Here is a 23275-nt window from a genome sequence, read left to right on the forward strand (position 1 = left end):
ACATAGAAAAGAGTAAGGTGATGAGGGTATTAAATGATTTAGATAAAGAAAAATTGGATATCAAATTGGGGAGGAGGAGTATGGAAGAAGTGAATGTTTTCAGATACTTGGGAGTTGACGTGTCGGCGGATGGCTTTATGAAGGATGAGGTTAATCATAGAATTGATGAAGGAAAAAAGGTGAGTGGTGCGTTGAGGTATATGTGGAGTCAAAAAACGTTATCTATGGAGGCAAAGAAGGGAATGTATGAAAGTATAGTAGTACCAACACTCTTATATGGATGTGAAGCTTGGGTGGTAAATGCAGCAGCGAGGAGACGGTTGGAGGCAGTGGAGATGTCCTGTCTAAGGGCAATGTGTGGTGTAAATATTATGCAGAAAATTCGGAGTGTGGAAATTAGGAGAAGGTGTGGAGTTAATAAAAGCATTAGTCAGAGGGCAGAAGAGGGGTTGTTGAGGTGGTTTGGTCATTTAGAGAGAATGGATCAAAGTAGAATGACATGGAAAGCATATAAATCTATAGGGGAAGGAAAGAGGGGTAGGGGTCATCCTCGAAAGGGTTGGAAAGAGGGGGTAAAGGAGGTTTTGTGGGCGAGGGGCTTGGACTTCCAGCAAGCGTGCATGAGCGTGTTAGATAGGAGTGAATGGAGACGAATGATACTTGGGACCTGACGATCTGTTGGAGTGTGAGCAGGGTAATATTTAGTGAAGGGATTCAGGGAAACCGGTTATTTTCATATAGTCGGACTTGAGTCCTGGAAATGGGAAGTACAATGCCTGCACTTTAAAGGAGGGGTTTGGGATATTGGCAGTTTGGAGGGATATGTTGTGTATCTTTATACGTATATGCTTCTAAACTGTTGTATTCTGAGCACCTCTGCAAAAGCAGTGATAATGTGTGAGTGTGGTGAAAGTGTTGAATGATGATGAAAGTATTTTCTTTTTGGGGATTTTCTTTCTTTTTTGGGTCACCCTGCCTCGGTGGGAGACGGCCGACTTGGTGAAAAAAAAAAAAAATAATATTTTGAAGACTAATTTGAAGATAAATGATTCAGAGAACCGACAAGTTGATAAATTACACATGTGCAATATTTTTGTATCTTTATTGAGGAAATGTTTTTCCACACAGTGGTTAATCAATCCATCAATCATGAAAACACTGATGGACTGATTACATTGTCTCCAGGATGAGGGACTGATTACCTCAACTTCTTCTGTTCATCCCCATTCTTCTTTGTATAGGACTGATGAAGCCACTGTGTGGTGAAATGTTTCCTCAGTAAAGATACCCAAGTGTTGCACGTGTGTCTGATTCACAGACTTGAAAAGTTCCTCTCAGGATATACAACAGAAGAAAAAATCTAATACCCAGTAATATACTCAAGCAAAGATACAAACAACACACAGTGGTACATCGGGATACGAATTTCATTCCAGAAGGCTGTTCGAGTGCCGATACCGAACGAATTTGTTCCCATAAGGAATAATGTAAATTAGATTAATCTGTTTGAGACCCCCAAAAATACCCTTACAAAAGCACTTACGTAAATACACTTACATAATTGTTCGAGTTTTGGGCTGTTCGTATCCCGAGGCACCACTGAAAATGTTCGTATCCCGAGGCACCACTGAAAATTAAAATATTTATTTCCTTGCAAAGCTTACAATGTGTGGTTTTCATATTATAAAACATTGATAAATTAGACACATGTGCAACTCTTGGGTATCTTTATTAAGGAAACGTTTTGCCACACAGTGGCTTCATCAGTCCATACACAGGAGAAACTTGAAGAACAGGAGGAGAATGAGGTAATCAGTCCCTCAACCTTGAGTCGATGTGGTCAGTCCATCAATTTTATAAGTTTATAATGATGATTACCTCATTCTCCTCCTGTTCTTCAAGTTTCTCCTGTGTATGGACTGATGAAGCCACTGTGTGGCGAAACGTTTCCTTAATAAAGATACCCAAGAGTTGCACATGTCTCTAATTTATCAACATGTTGGTTCTGTGAACCATTCATCCACAATTATAAAACATTAATTACAAAGAAGGTCACTAGCATGCCTAGGCATTTCGGGCAGATTAATCCTAATTCTTGCTCTATATGGAAAATATTTTTTGGAATAATGGAAAGAAATAAAACCAGAGGCTACAGTTATTGTGAAGAGAAGAGGTGCGGAAAAATATAATAGGACGTACAGTATGTACAGATTGATAGAGAGCAACCATCCATGGAAGTTTGATAAATGTTTTGCACTCTGGCAGGATTGCTGGTCATGTCTTTCTGTCTTATCAACATATAAGATGGCCAGTCAATATTGCAAACTTCTACTTACATTCATTGTGCACTGTCCATTATTTTCACATGACTTTCTTATTTCTCACACCTCCTAACTTTTCTTTCTAAATTGTTTGGAGTGACGTCTAAACCGTCGTATCTGAGCGCCTCTGCAAAGACAATGATTATGTATGAATGATGGTGAAAGTGTTTTTTCTTTTGGATCACCCAGACTCAGTGGGAGACGGTCGATGTGTTAAAATATATATATATATATGTATATATATGTATTAGTGTTATTAAATACTATCTCAAGATGTGAGATATTAAAAATGTGATTAAATTTTTGTGTTAGGGTAGCAACTAATAGATGTTACAAAAATATTATTTCACTGTTGTATATTGATTAGGCCTTTGGTGATCAGTAGGATTATTATTATGTATGTAGTAAATTCAATGAAGAGCCTGATTGTTGACCCTGAGGTCCAGCACACCTGAAACTGCAAGTACGTACTTAACCTTTAAGGAATTACTCAGTCTTGGTCCCTTCAAGGAGGTGTCTTGAGGCTTGGGAAAGGCTCTTGAGACAAGGAAGTGGAGCTAGCCTCCTCAGATCACACCTGATCACCTCCCATGACTGGGAGGCTGAATGACCCTATGATTAGTGCTGTAAGAGATTAGAGATAAGATTTTGTTTGAATTTTTAACCCCATAGGGTTAGCCACCCAGGGTAATGCAAGAAAGGCAGTGCATCATCAAATACAATTAGAGTGATAATGGCTGCCTCAGAATTACTGTATTTTACAGCATCAAAGTTGCTGTTTTCTCCCCAAAATAAGTCAAAAATTTACCCAGTGTCCTGGAGGCCAAAGTACCGTTTATCTATTTTTCCAAATTTTAGCCAGTGAGAACTGGAGGGGTGTCCTTGGCACCAGATCATCTTGTTCACCATAAAATATGGTATTTTTCTCACAGTTCAAGACTTGAGTACTCTATTGAATTGTTACAGTTGTTTATTATGCATTTTCAACACGTGTAATTTATATTTACAAACTAGAATTGTTTAAGAATAAGGTGTTCTTCTAGTACATTATTACAAAACTCACTTTTTATAAACTGTTTAGAATGAAATAAATGCTAGTAGCAAATGCTAGTAGCAAATGCTAGTAGCAAAGGGTAAAGCTTGTTCACATACAAAGGAGAAAGCTTGTTCAAATACAATACTGTATTACAAATTATACATAAATCAAAATGCAGTTCTCCATAATGTATATTTTTATATGCAACACATGACACAGTATCTGGACACATACTTTAACTATGACCTTGATACATGTAGAGTAGTTTAGAAATGTCTTAAATTTTCCTTACTGTTTTGGTGTACAATGATGTCTGTGTCTGAGGAGTGTTTTTCGTTGCCTGTTTTATAGAATACCTGTTAATGCTCTTTGGAGATTTTAGATTTTAGCATCTGTTAATGAGTCCCAGTGTTATCCTTCTCTTGTTTAGAATTAGTGGTGTGCTATAAATAAAGCTGTTATCTTACTTTTTAATTGTTAATAAACTTGTCTCGTTGTATTCCATGTTATAGTCATTTTTTTCCAACTCAGGTATACTTCAGGCAATGCAAAGACATTTATGTTTGAACCAGCCTTTATTAAGCTACATTTCTCTCAACAGTGAGGGAAACATTGGCTAATAACAGCTATAAGTGTCTCTGTATTGCCATAGATGTCAACGTTGTGTTTCAGATATACCTTGGCAATGATGTGATAGAGGGAGAGAGGAGTTTTAGTTGGTTCCTGTCCACTATGTTTTCATTCAGAATGGTATATTAATATAGTAAAATATGCATTAAATGAGACAGTATAAGTTCCATAAATTATGGTCCGGCTATGTGGCTGAGTGCAGATGTCAGGGTATATTTAAATTTAGGGATAATGGAATTGTTATTTCTTCGGGCATTTTGCATTATGAAAAATACAGTTGCCACCCACGGATAGTCTTAATTTTTAAGTTTCAAGAATATTAATTTTAACAGACCATATCACACAGTTATTGGTATCTTATTGGTGATAAATAGAATTTGTAGAAAAAATTTGTAATGAATATAGAAACCATTTTGAGGCATTTTCTTTTACTTTAAATCAAATGTCTTTTTTCTTATAACACAATAATCTTATTATGAAAATTGTTACCATACCTTTAATGAATAAGCAGTTAATAATGACCTAACAATGAAACCCTTATTAGTGCTTTTAAGTGTAACAAAAATCAATTACTGGGAAGAAAAATGCACTCGAGGACAAAAACAGAAATCATTGTCTGTGTAATTTGATCTCCAATGGAGGTATTTGCTTAGGAATGCCTCAGTTTGGGGGTTAAAATTCAGGAGGGCCCCCATATGTACAGCACCTTCTTGGTGTTCCATGTTTTCATTGGCTTCAAATTGAGCCATGTTCATTATGTTCCACTCATTGGTGATGTTCACTGGTGGATGGAACAGTGGCTAAGTTGAAAGCCAGCGAAAACATGAAATACCAAAAATAGGTGCGGTATATGGGAGTCCCTCAGTATACAGACAACCACACTGTTTCTGTCTCTATGTGCGTTTTTCTCTCGTGTTCAACTCTTGTATAGCTCTTGTCCAAGCTACAACATATAGTGCACTGATTTCATAATTTTCATGCTTCTAGGAATCAACAGTTAACCACCAGGTATGCAAAGTGTTGTTTCTTTCCACTACGTCAGCCAGCAGCTTGTAAGATCCATTTGACCATTAGCATAAGCACCTTAAAATGACCTGACAATAATTTTTAATATCCCAACTATTTGGAGATCAACTCATCCAAGAATTAAGAGAGGTTATATTGTAAATAACCCAAATAATAGTTTTTTTTGTAAATGTGATGAATGCTTGAAAAGATTGTTCAGAGATTTTTATATATACTATATATATATATTCAGACCGGGATGATTTAAATGCCAGGAGCAAGGGGCTAGTAACTCCTCCAGTACAAATTACTAAAAGTAAAAAGAAGAAAAGCTTTATAAAGTTTTCTTCGTTTTCGAGTCACCCTGCCTTGGTGGGAGACTGCTGCTATGCTGAAAAAATATTCACTGTTAACATTAAATATCTAAGTACAGTGTAGTTTTATAAATTTAGAACAAAAATATATTCATTACTTTTTTCAACAACATGCCATGGAAATTAAACCTACCAGTTTGTATGTTTTCTTATTAATTTCTCTATTTTTTTCACCGTAAAATAATTTCTTGGCTAAAGTTGGTTAACATCTCACAAGCAGACATAGGTAAGGAGGGGTGTTAATGTTGCAGTTTAAAAACTGTAGTGTAAAGCACCCTTCTGGCAAGACAGTGATGGAGTGAATGATGGTGAAAGTTTTTTTTTTTTTTTTTTTTTTTTTTTTTTTTTTTTTTTTTTTTTTTTTTTTTTTCGGGCCACCCTGCCTTGGTGGAAATCGGCCAGTGTGATAATAAAAAATAAAAAATAATGATGAATAATAATGTGCCAGTTTCATTATTAATATATTTAGAGGGAAGCACTAAACCCATAAGGGTAATACAGAACTTGGAGAATGAAAAGCAGTCAGAATTGGTCCAAGGGGACAATTATACAAATGCAAGTTTATTTCAGTGCGATACGATGTTTGTGCAGAAATGGACAATACCGGAACACATGTTGCAAGCCCATGGTTATGCGGAGCATTTTGAGCAAAGTTAAGCCTAATTTCCTCTTCAAGGGGGGCTCCTTGGCGTGGTGAAGAGGCTCTTGGTCTGAGGAATTAGACCTATCGGTCTTCTTCCTCAGACCGAACCTAATTACCCCCCAATCTCCCCTCCCCTATCCCATCCTCCCCATCCTCCCCTTTTTCCTTTCCTCCTCCTCCTCCCCACTCCTCCCTTTTGCCCTTCCTCTTTTTGTCCTTTGGGATTTCTCCCACAGGCGCGCTAGTTCCTAGGTAGGAGAAAGGACACCGGGGTCCATCCCATTCCGTTGAGGTTTCTTGGCGGTGGCGTAGTTTGCCGTGGAATCTGGATTGCCTAGGGATGTCCCGATCCCTCTCCGGTATCCTGGAGTAGCTTTGGGTGTCTTTTGGGCGACGGGTGTAGCTCTGGAAGCCACCTTTCGGATTCCGGGGGTGGTGGCTGAAGGAGGTATGCTTTGTGGCGGATATCCGGCCGCCCTCTCTTTTGTCCACCGAGGTAGCTCGGCAGATGTGAGGTTGCTATCCCAGATTGCTGGTTTACTGGCATGAAGGGTAGGGTATGGCACGGGTTCCATGCTGCATCTGCGCTACTAGCGGTGTCGAGTCCTCTTGGGCGCGGAGGGAGATTTCTGGCCCTTTCATCCCTCCTAGGAACTATCCCTCCCCGGTCCCCCCTTTTTTTTCTTTTTTTTATTTTTATTTTCTTTTCTTCTTTCTTTTTTTTTCTTAAAAACAAAAAGAAAGAAGTAACCTAACCATGGCAGCCCTAGTCCATGAACCTGGTACCCCCGGGCCCCTTCTTGATACCGCACCCCGTTCTGACCCCGCCTCGTCTTTGGACCACTCTTCAGACATTCCTCATGCCTCTGTACCTATTGCCGGTGCTGTTTCCTCACCCGCTTCAGGTACTGAGGCCTCGACTGACTCCTTCGATTTATCAGACCTTCGCTCTCCTCTGACTATGCTTCCGGCCTCTCCCTCTACGGTGCGGCAATTTTCAAATCGCCGACCCGTTCCACGTCGGACCAACTCTGGTCCCACGCCTAAACGTCAACGACAATTACCTGCTGATGATACTTCTCCACCTTCACCTTCTCGTTCTTCTCAGAAACGATCGACACGTCCTTCACTACCTTTCCACGCTCAGTTTCAGACTGAACAGTGGACTAAATTCTTCACTTTACGACCAACTTCCTCTACTGCCTATCTTTCTGACCATAGTATTGGCAAGGCACTCCTACGCCATGTTGGTAAAGATATTTCTTTTCATGCTCTTAAGAGCGGTACGCGCATCATTACCGTACAGAATGCTACCCAGGCTCGTGAGCTCTCTCGTCTTACCCATATAGATACTGTTCCTGTCACCCTTGAAAAACATCATTCCCTCAATTCTTGTAGTGGTACCGTTATTCTGCCCCATACCATAGTTCAACAAAATTTCCAGACATGTGGCACCGACATTCTAGAACAGCTGGAACTCCAAGATCTCCCAATCCTCAAGGTAGACACTTACGTTCTTCCTGCCCGTGGGCGGAGACGATACCCTAGCAATGTGGCTCGTTTAACTTTTGACAGCCGAGAACTCCCATCCTCCGTTTATATAGCAGGACATCGGTTACAAGTTCGAAAGGTGATCCCTACACCACAACAGTGTAGAAATTGCTGGCGATTTGGCCATCCAGCGAAATATTGCAGATCTATCGCCGAATGCCCAGTCTGTGGTGCCGATGACCATTCTAATACGTCTTGCAATCGATCTCCCTCTTGCCTTAACTGTCATGAGGCTCACCCTTCGTACTCTCGCCGTTGTCAGGTCTATTTAAACGAGCGGGAAATCCGTTACCTCAAAGAGACAGAAGGTCTCCCTTATGCCATGGCAGTTTCTCATCTCCGCCTCCAAGGGAGACTCCCACGTGTTTCTTATTCCCGTGTTTCAAAACGTCCCCCCACTTCTGGTATCCCATCTTCTACACCCACCTCTGTGGTTACCTCTCCCATAATCACTCCTGTATCTAATCCTTTTGCTGTCCTCGGCTCAGACGTCCCTACTTCAACGCCTCAGTCTAATCTCGCTTCTTCGAGTTCTCTCTTACAAGCCTCAGTGTCGACGAGACCTCGTACGACACCTCTTCCCAATCGTCCCTCTACTTCTCAAAAGTCAAAAAAAGGTCCGGTAACACCTCCTACCCATCTTCCACCTCCTCATTTTACCCTCCCTGTCTCTGTCCCTAGTTCTTCCCCTCTCACTGGCTCAGTTACAAGTGCAGAGGTTCACCCTCCTCCTCGTAATGTACCTTCCTCCCCTGTTCCCTCCCAAGTTTCTTCCTCTTCTGCCACCTCCCAGGTTCCTGTCTCTTCTGTCCCCTGCCACGCTTCTCCAGTTCCCTCCACCCTTTCGCCCCCCCCTACCTTGGTACAGTCCAATACAGTTCCAATCTTTACTCATCCTCCCCCTACCATTCCCAATATTGTCTCCCATACGACATCTCTGAATTCCGAAACACTTGAAGCAATCTCTGAATATATTGCAGAGACCAAACCATCAATGGACACTGATCCACCTTCCGCTCTTCCTCTCTCCTCTGCTCCATCTGCGCAACTCCTTTCTTCACAGCGCACCGTTCCTTCGCTGCTTGAACATTTTCCACTGCCTCCGCATGTGGACTTTTCTAACCCTTCTAGTCCGTAGGAACCCTTACCTGCGGATTTCAAGTATCTTTATCATTGCCAATCATGGCCTTTTTACAGTGGAATATACGCGGCCTCAGGGGTAATCGGGGTGAGCTTCAGATGTTACTCTCCCAGTTTGCCCCTGTTGGTGTTTGCTTACAGGAACCAAAATTACACTCTGCTGTTATTTCTCACATCTCAGGCTATAATTTATTGTATTCTTCAGATCCTTTTCCTGATGGGACCTTTAATGAAAGTGCCCTTCTTCTCCGCACTGATATTCCGTACCATCAGCTATTTGTTCATACTTCGCTGCATTACACAGCAGCCCGTATCCACTTACATAGGTGGTATACGCTCTGTTCTTTATATCTCTCTCCTTCTCGGGCATTATCTATTCCGGATTTTGCCTTCCTTGTTTCGTCATTACCGCCACCGATTCTGTTACTTGGTGATTTTAATGCCCACCATTTCCTCTGGGGAGGGTCTCACTGTGATTCCCGTGGAATTCAGTTAGAGGCTTTTCTTGCCACCCACCCCCTCCATGTTTTAAATACAGGTACTCACACCCATTTTGATCCTCGGACTCATACTCTCTCTTGCATCGATCTCTCAGTTTGCTCTTCCTCCGCCGCATTAGACTTTACTTGGTCTGTTCTCCCGGACTTACATGACAGTGATCATTTCCCAATCATTCTTACTTCCCCTTCATATTCGCCACCTCTTCGCACCCCACGCTGGCAATTTAATCGGGCAAATTGGAACCTTTACTCACACCTGACTGTTTTTAAAGAGGTTCCTTCTTCGTCCTCCATCGATGAGCTTTTACACCTCTTCTCGTCCTCCGTTTTCACCGCAGCTTCTCATTCTATACCCCAAACTTCGGGCAGGCATTCTCAGAAATGCGTGCCTTGGTGGTCTCCTGCTTGTGCTCGTGCAGTACGTTTGAAACGCGCTGCATGGGGCAGGTACCGGTACAATAGAACCACAGAGCGACTCCTTGATTTTAAACAGAAGCGTGCGATCGCTCGCCATGTCATCCGTGACGCTAAACGCACTTGCTGGCGAGATTATGTCTCCACCATCACCTCTGCTTCCTCTATGAGTGCAGTCTGGAAAAAAGTACGAAAACTGAGTGGTAAATATTCTCCTGACCCGGCTCCTGTTCTGCGGGTTGCCGGTGTTGATATAGCAAACCCACTAGATGTTGCCAATGAAATTGGCAATCATCTGGTCCGTATTTCTCAGGGACTCCATCTATGCCCCTCATTTCTTTCCTCAAAGTCTGCCAGAGAGTTAGCACCCTTGGACTTTTCTTCTCTCAGAGAAGAACAGTATAATGTGCCTTTTACACTTCAAGAACTGGAGGCAACACTCTCAGCTTGTCGATCATCGGCAGCTGGGCCCGACGACATTCATATTCGTATGCTACAACATTTACATCAGTCAGCCCTTGCAGTCCTATTACACCTTTACAATCTTATTTGGTCACAAGGAGTTCTTCCACAGCTGTGGAAATCCGCCATTGTTCTCCCTTTCCGCAAACCAGGCACTACGGGACATGAAACCTCCCACTATCGTCCCATTGCTCTTACCAGTGCAGTTTGCAAAGTAATGGAACGTCTAGTAAATAGACGTTTAGTGTGGTATTTAGAGACACACAACAGTCTCTCCACTCGTCAATATGGCTTTCGTAAGGGACGTTCTACCATAGACCCCTTACTGCGCTTGGATACGTATGTTCGTAATGCCTTTGCGAATAACCACTCAGTTATTGCCATATTTTTTGACCTTGAGAAGGCATATGACACAACTTGGAGGTATAATATTTTAGCCCAAGCCCACTCCTTAGGCCTTCGAGGCAATCTACCATCCTTCCTTAAGAACTTTTTAACTGACAGGCATTTCCGTGTTCGGGTTAATAATGTGCTCTCCCCGGACTTTGTCCAAGCTGAAGGTGTCCCCCAGGGATGTGTTCTGAGCACAACACTTTTTCTCCTTGCTATTAATGATTTGGCCTCTAGTCTTCCATCAAATATTTGGTCATCACTCTATGTTGATGACTTCGCTATTGCCTGTGCAGGCGCTGACTGTCACCTCCTTACAGTTTCTCTCCAGCATGCAGTCGACCGTGTTTCCAATTGGGCCACCACACATGGGTTTAAATTTTCCAGCACTAAAACCCACCAAATCACTTTCACTAGACGCTCTGTCATCTCTGATCATCCTTTGTACCTCTATGGCTCACGTATCCCTGAACGTGATACAGTCAAGTTTCTGGGCCTCCTCTTTGATCGTAGGTTATCCTGGAAACCTCACATTACCTCTCTGAAGGCAACTTGTCACAGCCGGCTGAACCTTCTTAAAACCCTTGCTCATCTTTCGTGGGGAGCTGATCGTCGAACCCTCCTTCACCTACATTCCACCCTTATTTTATCGAAACTTGATTATGGTGACCAGATCTATTCAGCGGCATCTCCTGCTACTCTCTCTAGCCTTAACCCCATTCATCACCAAGGATTACGTTTATGCCTTGGTGCTTTTCGCTCTTCCCCTGTCGAAAGCCTCTATGCAGAAGCGAACGTTCCATCCTTATCCGATCGCCGTGATGCCCATTGCCTGCGCTACTATGTACGCTCTCATGATCTCCGCAATCCTTCCATTTATAGAATGGTCACTGATATTAGTAGACATTCTTTATTTGTTCGCCGCCCCTGCTTACTCCGTCCCTTCTCTCTTCGCCTTCATTCGCTCTTGTCTTCTCTTCAACTACCACCTTTCTATGTACATGTAGCATCTCACTTTTCCCTACCCCCCTGGGAGGTCCCAGCTGTTCGAGTCTGTTCTTTCTCCCTCCCTTGCTCGAAAGCCCAACTGTCTACGGTCGCTTCCCGCTCTCTTTTTCTTGACCACTTTCACTCTCATTCTCATGCCATTGCTGTGTACACAGATGGCTCTAAGTCTTCTGACGGCGTAGGATTCGCAGCAGTGTTTCCGGACAGCGTCGTACAAGGGCATTTACTATCTTCAGCTAGTATTTTTACTGCTGAATTATATGCCATCCTTACAGCACTTATCCGTATTGCATCTATGCCTGTGTCATCATTTGTGGTTGTCTCAGACTCCCTTAGTGCTTTACAGGCTATACAAAAATTTGATACACCTCACCCCTTAGTCCTCCGTATCCAACTTTGGCTACGCCGCATCTTTACTAAGCATAAAGATATTGTTTTTTGTTGGGTCCCTGGTCATGTTGACGTACAGGGCAATGAACAGGCAGACACTGCTGCGCGGTCAGCAGTACATGACCTACCAGTTTCTTACAGAGGTATTCCATGTACGGACTATTTTGCTGTAATATCTTCCCACCTTCACACCCGTTGGCAACAACGTTGGTCTACTATGCTCGGCAACAAACTTCAGTCTATTAAACCGAGTATAGGTTACTGGCCGTCTTCTTATCACCAGTGTCGAGGTTGGGAGACTACTCTCTCCCGTCTTCGCATTGGCCATACTCGTCTTACTCATGGATATCTCATGGAGAGGCGTCTTGCTCCTCTCTGTGAGAATTGCCAAGCTCCATTATCAGTCAGCCACATTCTGTTGGACTGCCCACTTTATCAACGAGCACGCAGAATTTACCTCTGTCGTCGTCTTCGCCCCGCTGCTCTCTCTTTACCTTCCCTTCTCGCTGATGGACCCACCTTTCATCCGGACTCTCTTATTGACTTTTTGACAACGACTGACTGACTTCACAAATTCTGATACTTTCAGCCCTTTCTACTTGTATCTCTTGCTACCCTCTACCCCCGTACTATCCCCTGCCCCGCTGTTTTCTGTAACCTGCTGATCATCCCCCCTCCCTCCGGCCATCCAATTCCCTTGCTTCCTTCCCTACCCTGCAGCGCTGTATAGCCCTTGTGGCTTAGCGCTTCTTTTTGATTATAATAATAATAATAAGCCTAATTTAAGTTTATAGCTTGACTTGAGTCCTGGAGGTGTAAAGTAAAGTGCTCTGAAGAAGAGGTGGTTGATATGTTGCAGTTTTATAACTGTAGTTTAGGCATGCCTCTGGCAAGGCAGTGATGGAGTGAATGATGATGAAAGTGCTTTTTCTTTTCTGGGTCATTCTACCTTGGTGGGAAACAGCCGATGTGTTAATAACAAAAATTTTTTTACATTAGATGACATAGAAGTTGTAAAAACTATTTTTTTCAGAGGGTGTAGGAGGTGTTGAAGTGGTTTGGGCAGCCATAAAGGATGGAGCACGTTAGGATGATCAAGAGGATGTAGAAATCCAGGATGGAAGGAAGGAGAGGTTGGGGTGCTCCCTGGATGAGTTAGAGGGAAGGGGTGAAGGAGGTTTTACGTAGCAGAGGCTTGAGCAGTATGCATACATGTGTGAATGTGTTAGAATGGAGCAAGTGGAAATAAATTATTTCAGGGATTGGAGATGCTGTTAAGTGGGAGTAGGATGTCATTTATGATGGGAATTTAGAAAATCTGATTAGCTGGACATGAATCCTGGAGGTGGGAAGCTCAGTCCCTGCACTCTGAAGGTGTAGGAATGTTACAGTTGGAAGGCACACTTCTGGCAAGACAGCTATTGAATGAATATTTGTGAATGTTTCCTTTTATCAGTCAACCTACCTTGGTGCAAGACTGTTCTTGCTTTAACAAGAAAATTTAGAGAAAATAATTATAGCATTAATAATAATCAAATAAATAATGAACTCTGCTGAACACAGGTGGATTAAGATTTTGTAGGCCCCTGGGCTACAGGTGTCGTGAGGCCCCTGGGTTACAGGTGTTGTGAGGCCCCTGGGTTACAAGTACTGTGAGGCCCCTGGGCTACAGGTGTCATGAGGCCCCTGGGTTACAGGTGTTGTGAGGCCCCTGGGCTACAAGTACTGTGAGGCCCCTGGGCTACAGGTGTTGTGAGGCCCCTGGGTTACAGGTGTTGTGAGGCCCCTGGGCTACAAGTACTGTGAGGCCCCTGGGCTACAGGTGTTGTGAGGCCCCTGGGCTACAGGTGTTGTGAGGCCCCTGGGTTACAAGTACTGTGAGGCCCCTGGGCTATAGGTGTTGTGAGGCCTCTGGGCTACAGGTGTTGTGAGGCCCCTGGGCTACAGGTGTTGTGAGGCCCCTGGGCTACAGGTGTTGTGAGGCCTCTGGGCTACAGGTATTGTGAGGCCTCTGGGCTACAGGGGCCTTGTAAGTTGTTGAGAATATCTCTGGAGGCCCTCCAGCTGACAGTGGCCCCTGGGCTGCAGCCCCTAAAACCCATTCTTTAATCCAGCCCTGCTTCTGAATGTCCCACAAGGGTTTAGTGCTTGCCATGAATATAATAATAATCATCCAATTAATGTAAATACTGTAATATAAATAAAATGAAAGAAAAGAATATTTCTATAGTTAAAATGAATTGTAATAAGGTGAATTTGGGCACTCAGTAAAGTGTAGTTGCTACTACCAGCAATTCTCTCTGCTGCATCTTCAAACATAATTTTTGCTTTTTGAGACTCATTTGTGGTGTTTATCATGTTAATTACATGATGTAAAGCTTTGAGTATTGTATATTATATTAATTCCAAATCCCACATTCCAAGATTTACAAAAAAAATTGTACGAGGAATTTTGTTTAACCCTTAAACGGTTCAAACGTATATATACGTTCACTCGCGTAGCACCCCAAATTTTTTGAGGAAAAAAAATCTTTTCTTTTAAAAGGAAAAAAGAGCATATTGTGCCCAGGCATCCCCAATTATTTTAATGTGGCACATAGTGAGTGCGCACACCCATTCTCTCATGTCTAGGTGACTCAGGCTTATTGTGGCAATGTTGAATGAATGACAAAGAAAACATATATACGTTTGGGGCGCTACGCCCGTGAACATATATATACGTTTGGACCGTTTAAGGGTTAAAGGATTCACAGGTAAAAGAATAAGGTTCTTTGTTATGAAATTTCTTGCCTATCGGTGATCAGTAATTAAAAAATGAGGATGAAATGGATGACATTATTATTTATTATTTATACAAAACTTTGCATGCAAGGTCTGAATAAATGACTTAGGATACTGTGATAAATGAGACATTTGTGCAACATTTGCATGCAGGATTTAAAGAGCCATTGAAGGGCCTTGCTTACCATATACTTTTACAACACATTATATTTTGATTTAGTGTTCATTTTTTAAAACTTTGGCTGTGTCATTTATAAAGTAAGACCTTATTGGTGTTGAACTGAAAAAAAATTGATAATATTTTTTATGGAGGTTAGGCCTATGACTGATCGAACCTCTTTATTACAAACTAAAATAGGATGACTTAACTAAAGCAGTTAGCAATAACTATTTAATATATTTAATGACAGTTCTTTGGTTAAGAGATAAATTAAATATAAATTAGTATGTGTATTAACTGTATATTGTATATGAAAAAAAAAGTCGGGATGAAATTGTTTTTCATCCATTAAAGCCAGTTAAAGCCAAGGTTAATGGTGGCTTTATCATCATCCACAGAATGTGGGTAAAAGTCAGCATGAGTCTGGAAAATCATAAATAATTCTAAATACAGTATATATTAACATATGATTGCTATTCAGTCAACTAGTTGATATCGGTCTTTTATAGAAGTGCTGCTATATGTGTGTTTAAGTTTTATAAATTAAATATTGGTAATGCAGTATAGCTTGGTGGTCAGCCATACAGTTTTCTATTCAGCATTTTATCTGCACAATGTATTTCCATTGTTCCTTTTTTCTCATCTTTTTTACCCTTCTCTCCAACTTCACTATTTTTGATGTTTTTATATATTTGAGGCAAAACATTGCTTTTATCCTTTTAATTTCTGCATATTGTGTTTTTAAGCTTTTTCTCAAGCAATTTCAATCTTTTATTATACACAAGTAATCCACACATAGGAGAGAGGAGCTTACAATGATGTTTTGGTCCAACTTGGACCAGAATGTTGTCGTAAACTTCTCTCTGCTATGTGCGGATTATCTGTGCAACCTTTCATTGTTTTAACCCTTAAACTGTCTGAACGGAGATCTACGTTCACTCGCGTAGGGCTCCGAACGTGGATCTATATTCAGAGCACTGTGCGAGTGAACTTAGATCTACGTTTGGACAGTTCAAATTGCTAAACCTGTTTTCACAAAATTAGCAATATCTGTCATTTGTTAGGTTATGTCATCATGTTAGTGTATAGAAATGACTAGTGGTGGAGGAAATTATTTGTGAGGGGCCCCAGGAGTCACATACTTAAATCTTATTATGAGATAGTGAGAACTTCTATATATGTGAGATAGAGTAATTCCTCTTATTATTAAACAATCTTGCAATTATTTGCACATTTTCACCTGGTAAAAAGGTGTGCAGGAACAACAGAGATCTTTATTTGTGTGACATTCCATCTACACGAGGCTTGATGAATCCTCGTGTAGGCTTCATCTACACGAGGCTTGATGAATCCTCACGTAGATAAATCACTGTACTCATTAAGGTCGCCATGTGCTGCATGTCTTTATACCACTTGTGAATTAAAAACTTATCAGCTATGCCTAACTTGAACCACATTTCCACCTCTTAGAAACCACCTCTGTCATGATACTTGTATTTTCAAAAACTTGGTTTAAAAAACTTGTTTTAATCTTGCAAACTTGTTGTGCTTCTGTTAATGTTTTAGCCTAACATTTATATTTCCTTTCTCTGTGTGTGTATATTTATTAAAGCTTTTCACAGAATGCTTTTCACGCATTTGATACTCATATTTCTATTTAGTAATCTCGTAACTGATGAAAGTTTGTGTGTTTTTCTATGCCAGTCTTCAAACTGTAAGGTATGTCTGAGACATTAATTTTTATTTGTGTAAAATACAAGGTAACTGTTGACATTCTCAGTCACACGCTATGACTTCAATATGCTAAAATTTTATCATTAAATAAGATTTCTAAGAATCCTTGCATATTGCAAATGTAATTTTTGTTATTTAAAGTTAACGTTATTTTCAAGAGCCTCAAAAAATCAAATGCAGTGTGTTTGTGAAATATATTAGTTTTATTTATACGAGAATTGTCTTTGGTCTTGGATGTGTATACGGGCAATTGATTCTTGAATGTGTGTGCGTGCATGTTTACACATGCATGCGTGTGTGTAATGCGAATGGAATCTATGCTCTTTGACTAGTTACTTTCAAGCAATTAAACTCTTTTATGACATATACGCTGGTACATAATATTCCATACAGTAATATTTTTGTTCATGACATTGGCACAGTTCAGCTGTTCATTCTATTGTACATTTCTATGAATGATCCCACATATAAATTTAATTACTTGTGTGTTTCAATCAATAATTGGCAGCTAGTGCACCAGAATCAAAATGTAATATATTGGGAAAAATTGACATGCAAATCTGAGTTTTTGTGTTCTGTCTATGCAAGTTTGATTTTGCATGCCTTATGAGTTTCGACCACTCAGCTATTTTGCTGACTGTTTTTTAATGTGGCTCATTCAGGCCTCTTGTATCCACCTGCTCAACAAAAAGCTAAGCAATTCAAAGCATGTTTGCCATACCAAATGCCTCTATAATTTTTACAGTTTTAGGCCTTGAGAAATATTTAAATTATCATAAACATGCAGTTAATTTGAGCATACAATAATAACAATGCATACAATATAAATGCATACAATAACAAAGATTCGTATAATAATACAATAAAAATACATTTAATAAAAATGCATACGGTAAAAATACATACAATAAAAATGCATACGATAAAAACTGCATACAGTAAAAATGTATACAATAAAAATGCATACAATAAAAACTGCATACAGTAAAAATGTATACAATAAAAATGCATACAATAAAAACTGCATACAGTAAAAATGTATACAATAAAAATGCATACAATAAAACTGCATACAGTAAGAAGAAAGGTGAGCTAACAGCTGTTGTATCACTGAGTCACATGTCTCTTTGTTTCATAAATAAAATCAGTTTTTAAATACAAAAAAATTGACTTGGATTTTCTCCATCAAGAACAAAAAGGTACAATACTGTGAATGGAACACTAAACAAATAACCTGCACATAGGAAAGAGAGAGGATCTGACCATGATGTTTCAGTCTGACTTGGATCATTTAGAAGGTCACACCAGTCCAAGCCAGATCAAAACGTTGTCATAAGCTCCTCTCTCCTATATGTGGGTTATTTGTGTATTTCTCCATCAATATTTCCTTATTGAACATTAAAATGGTATAAAATACCGACAGGTTGTTAGGTAAGACACATATGCAACAGTTAGGTATCTTTATTTTGAAACGTTTCGCCTACACAGTAGGCTTCTTCAGTCGAGTACAGAAAAGTTGATAGAAGCAGAAGATACTTGAAGACGATGTAATCAGTCCATCACCCTTAAAGTTTTGAGGTGGTCAGTCCCTCAGTCTGGAGAAGAGCATTGTTCCATAGTCTGAAACGATATTGTTTCATTCTATGGAACAATGCTCTTCTCCAGACTGAGGGACTGACCACCTCAAAACTTTAAGGGTGATGGACTGATTACATCGTCTTCAAGTATCTTCTGCTTCTATCAACTTTTCTGTACTCGACTGAAGAAGCCTACTGTGTAGGCGAAACGTTTCAAAATAAAGATACCTAACTGTTGCATATGTGTCTTACCTAACAATATTTCCTTAGTTTTTTCATTCACTTGCATCCCAGATCACTGACTCACTAAGTTGCAGCATTGTCACTAATCTCTCAGAGTGCTGGCACCATGCTTCTCACATTCAAAATATAAGCCACGGAATGAGTGAGATTTGAACCCATGGTGCATCGTAAAACTCCAGGTCGTGGGTTTAAACCCTACTTGTTCTGTGAGTTGTTTACAATCATGTTATTACAATTTCATGAGTCCAAAATATAAGCCAAGCTATCCAGTTTAACAAAATTGAAATTTTTATTTCTTTGCAGCACAAAATGATGTAGTTCATGAGTAATATAATATTGGTAGGAACAAAAGAAAGTCACTAGTACGTAATGTATTTTAGTCATGCTAATCCTAATGCTTAAAGATTACTTAACCCTTTCAGGGTTTTGGACGTACTAGTATGGCTTACGCACCAGGGTTTTTGACGTACTAGTACGCCTAAATTCTAGCACCCTCAAATCTAGTGAGAGAAAGCTGGTAGGCCTACATATGAAAGACTTGGTCTTTGTGGTCAGTGTGCACAGTATAAAAAAATCCTGCAGCACACAGTGCGTAATGAGAAAAAAAAACTTTGACCGTGTTTTTGGAATAAAACAGCGACTTTGCACTGTATTTTCGTATGGTATTTATTGTTGTATTCCAGTTTTCCTGGTCTCATTTTATAGAATGGAAGACATATTACAGAAATTGAGATGATTTTGACTGGTTTTACAATGAAAAGTACCTTGAAATTGAGCTCAAAGTAGCAGAAATGTTCGATTTTTACCAAAGTTTAAGAGTAAACAAATCATGCCAAGCGTCCAATACACGTCAACTGGTGAGTCTAATATTCTTTCACAAGTGCGCTGATGTTATTTATACCATTTCTACACTAATGCAATAGTCTGCATAACAGTAAATCTTCTATTTTTTGTAAGAATAAAAATTCAAAGTGGAAAGCCAAAGAAATATAAGAGGGGCCTGGGGATGTGACTAACAAACAGAGAACTTGTTATTTTAGTGCCAGGAATGTCTTTCTTGTTTATTCTGGACCCTATTCGGAAATTGGCATCTTTTGAAATTTGTGTGAAATTGGCAAAATTGCTAAATTCTGACCACTTTATTGGATAGTTGAAATCAGTAAATGGGTGGTTTCTTGTACTAATTCGATAGAAAAAATGGAGTTCTAGTGAAATTGTTATGGTTTTTGTTGACTAGTACGCTGGAATTGGCCAAAAATAGGGCTCAAAGTGGGCAAAATCGCATAAGAAAAAAATAATTTTTTTTTTTAAATTTGGCGACCTTTAGAATAAGTCTCGGAGAGGGCCTGGTGACCCTGAAAGGGTTAAGATTTAGACATACATGTATACTGTTAAGTAGGATTTCTAATGAAGTTAACTACAGTCATGTGTACATTAGGAAAGTAAGTAATGAACATCCCATATCATAAAAATCTTTGAAAGGGTCCTAAGAAGCAAGATCACCACCCATCTAGAAACCCATCATTTACACAACCCAGGGCAACATGGGTTTAGAACAGGTCGCTCCTGTCTGTCTCAACTACTGGATCACTACAACAAGGTCCTAAATGCACTAGAAGACAAAAAGAATGCAGATGTAATATATACAGACTTTGCAAAAGCCTTCGACAAGTGTGACCATGGCGTAATAGCGCACAAAATGCGCGCTAAAGGAATAACAGGAAAAGTCGGTCGATGGATCTATAATTTCCTCACTAACAGAACACAGAGAGTAGTCGTCAACAGAGTAAAGTCCGAGGCAGCTACGGTGAAAAGCTCTGCTCCACAAGGCACAGTACTAGCTCCCATCTTGTTCCTCATCCTCATATCCGACATAGACAAGGATGTCAGCCACAGCACCGTGTCTTCCTTTGCAGATGACACCCGAATCTGCATGACAGTGTCTTCCATTGCAGACACTGCAAGGCTCCAGGCGGACATCAACCAAATCTTTCAGTGGGCTGCAGAAAACAATATGAAGTTCAACGATGAGAAATTTCAATTACTCAGATATGGTAAACATGAGGAAATTAAATCTTCATCAGAGTACAAAACAAATTCTGGCCACAAAATAGAGCGAAACACCAACGTCAAAGACCTGGGAGTGATTATGTCGGAGGATCTCACCTTCAAGGACCATAACATTGTATCAATCGCATCTGCTAGAAAAATGACAGGATGGATAATGAGAACCTTCAAAACTAGGGAGGCCAAGCCCATGATGACACTCTTCAGGTCACTTGTTCTATCTAGGCTGGAATATTGCTGCACTCTAACAGCACCTTTCAAGGCAGGTGAAATTGCCGACCTAGAAAATGTACAGAGAACTTTCACGGCGCGCATAACGGAGATAAAACACCTCAATTACTGGGAGCGCTTGAGGTTTCTAAACCTGTATTCCCTGGAATGCAGGAGGGAGAGATACATGATTATATACACCTGGAAAATCCTAGAGGGACTAGTACCGAACTTGCACAAGAAAATCACTCACTACGAAAGCAAAAGACTTGGCAGACGATGCACCATCCCCCCAATGAAAAGCAGGGGTGTCACTAGCACGTTAAGAGACCATACAATAAGTGTCAGGGGCCCGAGACTGTTCAACTGCCTCCCAGCACACATAAGGGGGATTACCAACAGACCCCTGGCAGTCTTCAAGCTGGCACTGGACAAGCACCTAAAGTCAGTTCCTGATCAGCCGGGCTGTGGCTCGTACGTTGGTTTGCGTGCAGCCAGCAGCAACAGCCTGGTTGATCAGGCGCTGATCCACCAGGAGGCCTGGTCACAGATCGGGCCGCGGGGGCGTTGACCCCCGGAACTCTCTCCAGGTAAACTCCAGGTAATGGTACAATTTTAAAAGTGCCTTTCATATTTATTTCCTTGATTACTAGTACGTTGCATTCAGTTCAATAAAATCGCTTGCCTCCACACAGTTTGATAAAATACTGTAAGTTTATATACTTAAAGACACTCAGAACACACATCATCCTTCCATTCACAATACAGCCTCTCCTCACTTAACGATGGAGTTCCGTTCCTAAGACCTTGTTGGTAAACGAATTCATTGCTAAGTGAGGAGCATAATAAAATGGTAGTGGGTTTGTGTCAACCATCTTTGATAATGTTTTAATGTCACCTTTGTACCATTTATAACATTTCTGGTATATTTTTAAATGTTCATACAGTAGTGTACTGTATATTGTAATAAACAGAATAGAGGAAATCAGCTCTAATATACATTATTTAGGTATGCATACTGATCAGAGAGCCCGTCGTAAATCCGAGTCATCAGTAAATGAGTACGTTGCTAAGTGAGGAGAGTCTTTATTAACAATTATTTGTTTCTTAATACTGCATCAATACACATTCAAAGAACCTAACATCAAAATTGCGTTTCTTTGAAGTACAGTGTTTAAATACACAAAGGAGGCAACAGGCCATTTGTAGTCACCTTCTGTGACTACAATTTATGAAGGGATTCAGAGAAACCGGCAGGCCAGACTTGAGTCTTGGAGATGGGAAGTACAATGCCTGCATTTTGAAGGAGGGGTGTTAATGTTGCAGCTTTATAACTGTAGTGTAGGCATGCCTCTGGCAAGACAGTGATGGAGTGAATGATGATGGATGCTTTTCTTTTTTGGGCCACCCTGCCTTGGTGGGAAATAGCCAATGTGTTAATAAATAAAAAATAAATTTGTGACACAATGGCTATGGGTGGAAATCTAACCTATTTTCCCAGTCAAATTGGAAAGGAAAAAATGAGATAAGAAGTATTAAAAAGGGGGTGAAGGGGCAAGCCAGTGGAAGGCCTAGGTCAGATGACCAAAAACTCCAGCTGTGGGTCATCATATGACAAGACCCACGTCAGGAAACACTTGCCCTGTTTCCTGACAAACCTTACTTAACCTAGTCTAACTCAGGAAGGTAAAAATAAGTGTATGATGATTGTATAAATGAGTTAGTTATTAAAAAGTTAGCAGTCTGTAAGCAGGTATGAAGAACCATAGTACAGAGATAATGCCTTACTCATCAGTGAGCTTTATATTGTCTTGTCGATGCACAGCCCTGGGGGGGCAGTAAGGGGGCTGAAGCTCCCCAGAAGCAAATACTTTTTTTAAATTATGGTTAATTTTCACTGTATTATATTGACCAATGAATACAAAAACATGATAATTAAAGAAATTTTGCATACACATGTTTTTTTTATTTTTTCAGTATCTTATAATTTTTAAGCTCCCAGATTGAAATCCTAGCTTAAGCTCCCTACATTGCAATCCTAGCTTAAGCTCCCCACATTGCAATCCTGGCTTAAGCTCCCCACATTGCAATCCTAGCTTAAGCTCCCCACCTTGCAATCCTGGCTTAAACTCCCCACATTGCAATCCTGGCTTAAGCTCCCCACATTGCAATCCTGGCTTAAGCTCCCCACATTGCAATCCTGGCTTAAGCTCCCCACATTGCAATCCTAGCTTAAGCTCCCCACCTTGCAATCCTGGCTTAAGCTCCCCACATTGCAATCCTAGCTTAAGCTCCCCACATTGCAATCCTAGCTTAAGCTCCCCACATTGCAATCCTAGCTTAAGCTCCCCACATTGCAATCCCAGCTTAAGCTCCCCACATTGCAATCCTAGCTTAAGCTCCCCACCTTGCAATCCTGGCTTAAGCCCCCAACTGAAATCCTAGTAGAGCTACTGTGTCTTGTTACTGCAGGTGTCAATCTAGCACTTGGCAGATGGTGCATGTGACAAGCATAAGCTCAAATTATTCCTACGATTTAAAAGAGCCCAGTTATGTGTACAATCAGTTCCTGCTCTTACCAGTGGTTAGATTTCTTCTTAAGTAAGATTCTTTGAGACTCTAGATTCCTTGAGAAAGTT

General features: G+C 40.7%; 1 protein-coding gene across 20 annotated transcripts in view; it reads left to right on the plus strand.

Moving 5' to 3' along the window:
• Cadps (calcium-dependent secretion activator 1) overlaps window positions 1–23275 on the plus strand; it is a 445541-nt gene that overhangs the window by 294106 nt on the left and 128160 nt on the right. For 16 of the 20 annotated variants that reach the window (XM_070104970.1, XM_070104977.1, XM_070104972.1 and 13 more), the window contains 2 exons: window positions 4975–4995; window positions 16510–16524. The exons of 1 other annotated variant lie outside the window; for it this stretch is intronic. In XM_070104970.1, the coding sequence (XP_069961071.1) occupies window positions 4975–4995; window positions 16510–16524 (36 nt within the window). The remainder of the gene's footprint in view (window positions 1–4974; window positions 4996–16509; window positions 16525–23275) is intronic. 3 more of the 20 variants (XM_070104973.1, XM_070104982.1, XM_070104980.1) reach the window with 1 other exon arrangement.

Source organism: Cherax quadricarinatus, chromosome 96, assembly GCF_038502225.1.
Source record: "Cherax quadricarinatus isolate ZL_2023a chromosome 96, ASM3850222v1, whole genome shotgun sequence".
Taxonomy (NCBI): domain Eukaryota; kingdom Metazoa; phylum Arthropoda; class Malacostraca; order Decapoda; family Parastacidae; genus Cherax; species Cherax quadricarinatus.